Here is a 6,171-nt window from a genome sequence, read left to right as displayed (position 1 = left end):
AGCATTGTCATGGATGGGTACAAAGTGTTCAGGAAGGATAGGCAAGAGAGAAGCAGAGGTGAAGGAAACAGAAAGGACTGTGGAAAAGAGGGGTGAACAAAGAAAGCTGAACAGGAGACAAGTAACTTGGGGTTTGTCTAGGTTTGGCCCAGGAGAAGCATCAGCTCCTAACACCCCCGATTCAGCTGGGAAAGCTCGATTGGCCAAGCTCTTACCCACATCTGCTGCAGGCCTGGACAGGGCATTGCTAACAGCAAGGTACAGGTCTCCAATCCTCTCCAGCCACGGCTTTTCCTTTGACTAGTACTGCAACCCAGCCCCACTCAGGTCAGTCCTCAGTGCCCTGCGGTGGGTGCTGGGCAACACACAGGCACTGCTGAGCCTGAATTTTAAGTTGGGGGCATAGACTCACAGAGACAAAAGGCTGGAAGGGGCTTCGGGAGGTCACTAGTCCAAGCCTCTCCTCAAGTTAGGATCAGTCCTGTCTAAACCATCCCAGACAACCTGCACTTAATACCGTTTTACGACCAGAAGTCCACCGCCTCCCTCCATAATCTGCCCCAGCGCATAATCCCTCTCACAGTCAGAAAGTTCTTCCTAGTATCCAAACTAACTCAACCTTATCTCAATTTACACATATTATTTCTTGCCTTGTCCTCTGTGAACACAGAATAGTTGATCGTCATGGCCTTTATAACCACCCTTTGGGTGTCTGAAGACTATTAGAAAATCCCCCCCTCCATTTTCTCTTTCCTGGAGTAAATAGCTTCAGTTCTTCCAACCTTTCGGCATGTGCCATCTTTTCTAAAGGTCTCATCATTTTGCTGCTGTCTCTCGGACTCTTTTCTAGTTTGTCCATCAACTTGCAGCACAGTGCCTGCAATCAGACACAGGACTCACCCTCGCAAGAGAGGCCTCCGAACAGAGTGCAAGACTTACCTAGCTTGACTCGCATACAACGCTCCTGTTGATACAGCCAGATATGCTCTTGGCATTTTTTTACAACCAGAGTACACTGTTGGCTCATATTCAGCTTGAAGTCCACTGTAACCCCCAGGTCCATTCCTGCAATATTGCAGCCTAGCCATTCATTTCCCCGTCTCTATGCGCTTGATCCCTCCTGAATGCAGGACTTCGACTTTGTTCCCGGTGCCTTTCATCCTATTTGTTTCAGATTGCTTTGCCAGTTTGTCAAGGTCTTCCTAAAGTGTCTCCTAAAGTGTTTGCTTTCCCACAGATGTTGGTATCACCCATATTACTAAGCGTACACCCCATTGAAACCTCCAAGTCACTAATGGAAATATTGACCAGTATTAGACCAAGAACAAGGCCATGGGGGTCTCCACTTAATACCTCCTCCGAGCCTGAGATTGAGCCATTGATAACTGTTCTTTCAGCAGGATGAGCCAACCTGTTCCATATAGACCTTACAGTCACTTCATCTAGAAAATATTCCCTTAACTCAGCAGTGAGAATGATGTGAGACAGTCCTAATAACGACTGAAGTCAAAGCGTATCACATCCACTGCTCCCTCCCCATCCCCAAGGTCTGCCACCTTATCACAGAAGGAACTTCAGCATTTTAGGCATGATTTTTTTCCTTTCCCTTGGTTGGCTTCTTTACCATCCATACCAAAAAATGGTGCCCCATATAATGTAAGAACCTGCAGGGCTCTCTGTGCACTGCTACGTAATCTTCCCAATGGAAAAGGGGGACGTCTACGTGAGATGTTTACTGCACAGTAGCCTACTAACGCTGCACAGTAGCGTGCCAGGCAAAACCTATGCTAATACACTACCGTGCAGTGTAATTAAGCTACTGCATAGCAGATGTCACGAAAAAACCATGCACCAGAGCAACTGCGCCGTAGAGCAAGTTACTGAGCATTGAATTAGTACTTGGTTAACCAAGTACTAAACTTAATGTGCAGTAGCTAGGGTACATTAATGAACGTGTAGACGCGCCCATGGTGACTGAAGTTACCCATAAGCACCAAGTCCCATGATTTGGATGTTTCAGAGAATTGTTTAAAAAATCCTTCTTGCCTGCCTCTTCCTGCCTTGATGGTTTATAGCAGATGCTCACCATGACATCACCTTTGCTGTTTTCCTGTTATGCTTTAACCCCAGCATTTCCAGCAGGTCAGTCTTCTGCCTGTCCTTCCTGAGCAAGGCATACTTATTTACCCCAATATTCCAGTCATGTCACCTGTCCCACCAAGCCTCAGTGATCCCAGCTGACTCATAAACAGGTCTGCATACTAGGACTGCCTGACTATCTCCCATACTTCTTGCATTGGTGTAAAGGCATTTTGGAGGACTGGCTGATTGCTGTACTTATTTCCCCTTTATGACCTTGCTAAAAGTCCCCATGTCTCCTACTCCTTTTCCTAGGCCTTTACTCAGATTGGCCAGCTATTAACTTACCTTCAGTCTTCTGTCCCCATCCCATGAATCTAACTGAAAGCTTTTCTACCAGCCCTCCAGTTGCTATGTGTGGTCCAGGCATCACTAAGGGAAGACAGAGGGACACCATAGAGTGGGCATGGACATATTTCCCACTACTGGGGAAGTTTGTCCTGACTTTCAGAGGTCTCCCAGCTCAGGTCTTCTTCTAATACCATGCCTGGAAGTGGATTTTTAGCAGCAGTAACAGACACTGGGGGTGCATCTACATATGCAATTAATGCTATTTGACTTTACTGTGCAGACAGAAAATTTACTGCGCAGTAAACTAATTTACTACACAGTAACCACCAGCACGTGTAGACAGCGACGCTTTACTGTGAAGTAAATTAGTTTACCGCACAGTAAGGAGTCTCATATAGACATGATCTGAGACAACTTCTTCTTAAACTTTAAGTCTCCCCTGTCTGAGCCAGGAGACCCATCTCTGCCAGTCAAGGCAGAGCTCATGGTCCTCTGTCCCTGGTCTAGTCATCACTAGAGGGGGAAGGAAGGTTTTCTTACTACTTTGTGCCAGCTGAGATGGTGGCTTTCTGAGGTGGAAACCTAGAACTGGTGTTGTCTACCCACTTCATCCCCTGCCCTACTCTCTGTCAAGTTCAAAACCATTTGAGGGAATATTCCAAAACTTCATGGGAAAAAAAAATCTGTTTTACTCCCTGGAGGTTTCTAGCCAGGGCAAAACATTTCAACCGTGGAGGTGAATGTTGTAGAAAGTTATCAGAATGGTAAAAGACAAGTTACTTTGCAAGCTGAACTTGAGTAGGCGCTGCTCAAACTGTCTAGATCCATCGTTCTCAAACTTTTTTTTTGCGCGGACCACTTGAAAACAGCCGAGGATCAACTTTTTTGGTTCTATAAATCAAAGCACACAACTCATATTTCAGTATCAGGAGTCTTACCTTACAAGTACAGATATTCTCAATTGTTCTGCAACCTTCCTGCAGACACATGAATGGAGCTCGCTGACCGGCAGTGGTCTGCGGACCTCATTTCGAGAACCTCTGGCCTAGATCATTGTAAGGGAAGTTTAAAAATAAGGGGCTGGATAACCAGGGCTGTATGCTCTTCAGGGTAGGGGCCATCTTTGTTTTTTGCATTTGCACAGCACCAAGCACAGTGGGATCCCAGTCCACGACAGTGGCTCTAACTACAGTGCCCAGTGCTAACTTCAGTCTGCAAGGTCCAAGCCAAAGTGAGTTGAGCCCAGCCCCGGATCTCTGGGGACTAAAATCTGTTCAATCTTATGGAGAGGGGGATGGGGAAGAAGTTATACAAGGGCAAGAAGAAGGGGCCTCTTACCTTTATACTTTGGAGCAGTGTGTCGGCTGCTTCAGAAGAACTGCTGGCCATGGCATGGGCATGCTGCACAGCCTCATGCAATCTGGGAGAAGCCTCAGATGTCACATTGCCCCTGATCTCTATATGGAGGCCAACTGCTTGGACCAACTTAACTCACCTCGTCATACAATTTCATTGGGTCCTCAGGTCCACGACTAAGAAAACCTTCTGCCAGCAAGCAATTAGACCAGTGGAACTGAATGTTTGGACTATAATTGGCTATTTCCATCAAGGGCCTCATGAACCTTTTAATGGACATTCACCCTGATTACAGCCAATGCCAAAGAGAGAACAACTAGCTATATTTATCTCCGTGCATGCCCCTCAAGTGCTTACACAGGTATTTAACCCTAGATGCCAGGGCTTCAAAACATCTGTAGCACATGTACGGAGGAGACTGCCGTGGTATCCTGCCTTCATTTTAGATATATTGCTCCCACTGGGGCCAACTGGACTGGTAAGCCAATATCTACATATTTGGAGCAGAGATTGGATTGTGCTTGGGGGATTTCAGGGGGGTTCCCTTTGGCCATAAGAAGGACAGACCCTTTTTATAGACCCACCAGCAACTCATGAGAAATAGTCCATTTGTAACATAATCCTGCCTTGATTGGCACCAGGGTCATTTGCATGAAAATAAGCTATTTATGATCAAGCCATTTATCTTCGTCCCCCCTCTTATTTCTCACTTGAAGGAATTCAATAACAAGCATTTGCAGGAAGAAGCCCATAATTAGTGCCGACCAGCAATGATATGGTCCTGACAATCCATAAGCTTTTCTATAGATCCACCAAGTTGAAGCCCAGGAGGGACACTTAGATCAAGTAGTCTGAGTTTCTGACCATCGCCGGCTATTAAATCTCACCTAATTACCTCGGTATTGATTCCAAAACCTTATGTTTGATTAAAGCACGTTGTCCAAAAAGACTTTCTGTCTTGATCTGTTGGCTACACGAGATGGTGAAGTCACCAATTTCCTTGGCGGTCGGTTCCATTGGCTAATCATCCCAATTAAAAAAACTGAACCTCATGTCTCATTGGATATGTCTAGCTCCAGTTTCCAGCTGTTGGTGTTTCTCAGCTACATTCAAGAACCCTTCAGCAACTGATACTTTCTCCCGGCAAAATCATTTCTATGCTGTAATCAAGCCACCCCTCAATTGTCTTCATGCTAAGTTAAATAGATTGAGCTCTTCTGTCCTCCTAAAACATTCTTACTCAAGCTTCAGGCACTTTTCATCCCCTTTCTAATTTTTCTACATCCTTTTAGAGATACAGATGCCAGAACAGCTCTCACTGTACCAATGCCAGCCTCACCCATGATGCTTACAGGCAAAAATCACCTTTCCCCAACTTCTGCTCCCCTGTTTATACACCTGAGGATTGCCCTAGTCCTATCTGCCACAGCATCATGCTAGCCGCCCATGTTCAGGAGCTGCTATGACCCCTCAATCCTTTTCAGACTCACTGCTAGGGCAGCCATCAAGGTAGAAGCTAAGATAATCAATATAATTAGTGACACTGCTCTGGGAAGTAGGTAAATATGCACTATACCCATTGAGAACCAGTGAATTATAGGGCTGGAAGGGATCTCAAGAGGTCACCTAGTCCGTTCCTCTCCTTTCAGGCAGAATTAAATCTACTTAGACTAGGGGTGCCAAATAGATGGTCCCACTGCTTCCCTTGGATGTGAATAGACCTGCCTGGACACAACAGAGCAGCTTTTCCTGACGGCAGGCCCACTGCGCAGGCGTGCAGTTTAAAAGGGCCTGCCAAACAGCAAAAAAGCCCCAGTTAGGCTCTGGAGCAGCGAGAGATGCGTGGGTGAAAGCCCGCCGCACCCCCGCTCACCTGAAGCCCCCCAGACACCCCCCAGCAGCCGCGGAGCCCCCGCCGACCCCCAGCACAGCCAGAGGCAAGCGGGGCCATGGTGGGAAGGGGTTAACCCCTCTCTGAGAGGCAAGGAGGTGGCTGCATGGAGCCGGGCTGGGTCAAGCCCTGCCCAGGCCCCTACTTGGCCCAGCCCCCCAGGTAGCCACACAACCGGAGCCCCACAAACAGGCTGTGCAAACAGGCGCACTTGTCTCCTGGTGCGTGAGTTAGCGCGGAGTTTGCGCAGGAGGGTGCGCGGGAGGGCCTGAGACCCTGCCTGTGAACCCCCCAGGGTAGACAGTCCCAGCCATAGCCAGCCTACCAGAAGCATGACACGGATGGGCACGTGTCACACGCCTCGAGTCCCCTCGGGCTCTACGGCCCCCCCCCGGGCACCTCAGAGACGGCCACCCAGACGGAGCCCACGGTCCCGGGCTCCACGCAGACAGAGCCCCTGGCTCTTGGTTGCAGGGGCTGCCTGTCCCTTTTTC

General features: G+C 48.0%; 1 protein-coding gene across 1 annotated transcript in view; it reads right to left on the bottom strand.

Annotated features, from left to right (window-relative positions):
• The window catches only part of LOC109292083 (collagen alpha-1(VII) chain-like), a 262,997-nt gene that overhangs the window by 101,146 nt on the left and 155,680 nt on the right, over positions 1-6,171 (bottom strand). The window contains 3 exon segments of the mRNA XM_019509339.1: positions 3,369-3,415; positions 3,418-3,475; positions 3,769-3,831. Coding sequence (XP_019364884.1) covers positions 3,369-3,415; positions 3,418-3,475; positions 3,769-3,831 — 168 coding nt within the window.

Source organism: Gavialis gangeticus, unplaced genomic scaffold (genome assembly GCF_001723915.1).
Source record: "Gavialis gangeticus isolate Ggan-Ray unplaced genomic scaffold, GavGan_comp1, whole genome shotgun sequence".
Classification (NCBI taxonomy): Eukaryota; Metazoa; Chordata; order Crocodylia; family Gavialidae; genus Gavialis; species Gavialis gangeticus.
This window is presented reverse-complemented; position numbering and strand designations above follow the sequence as displayed.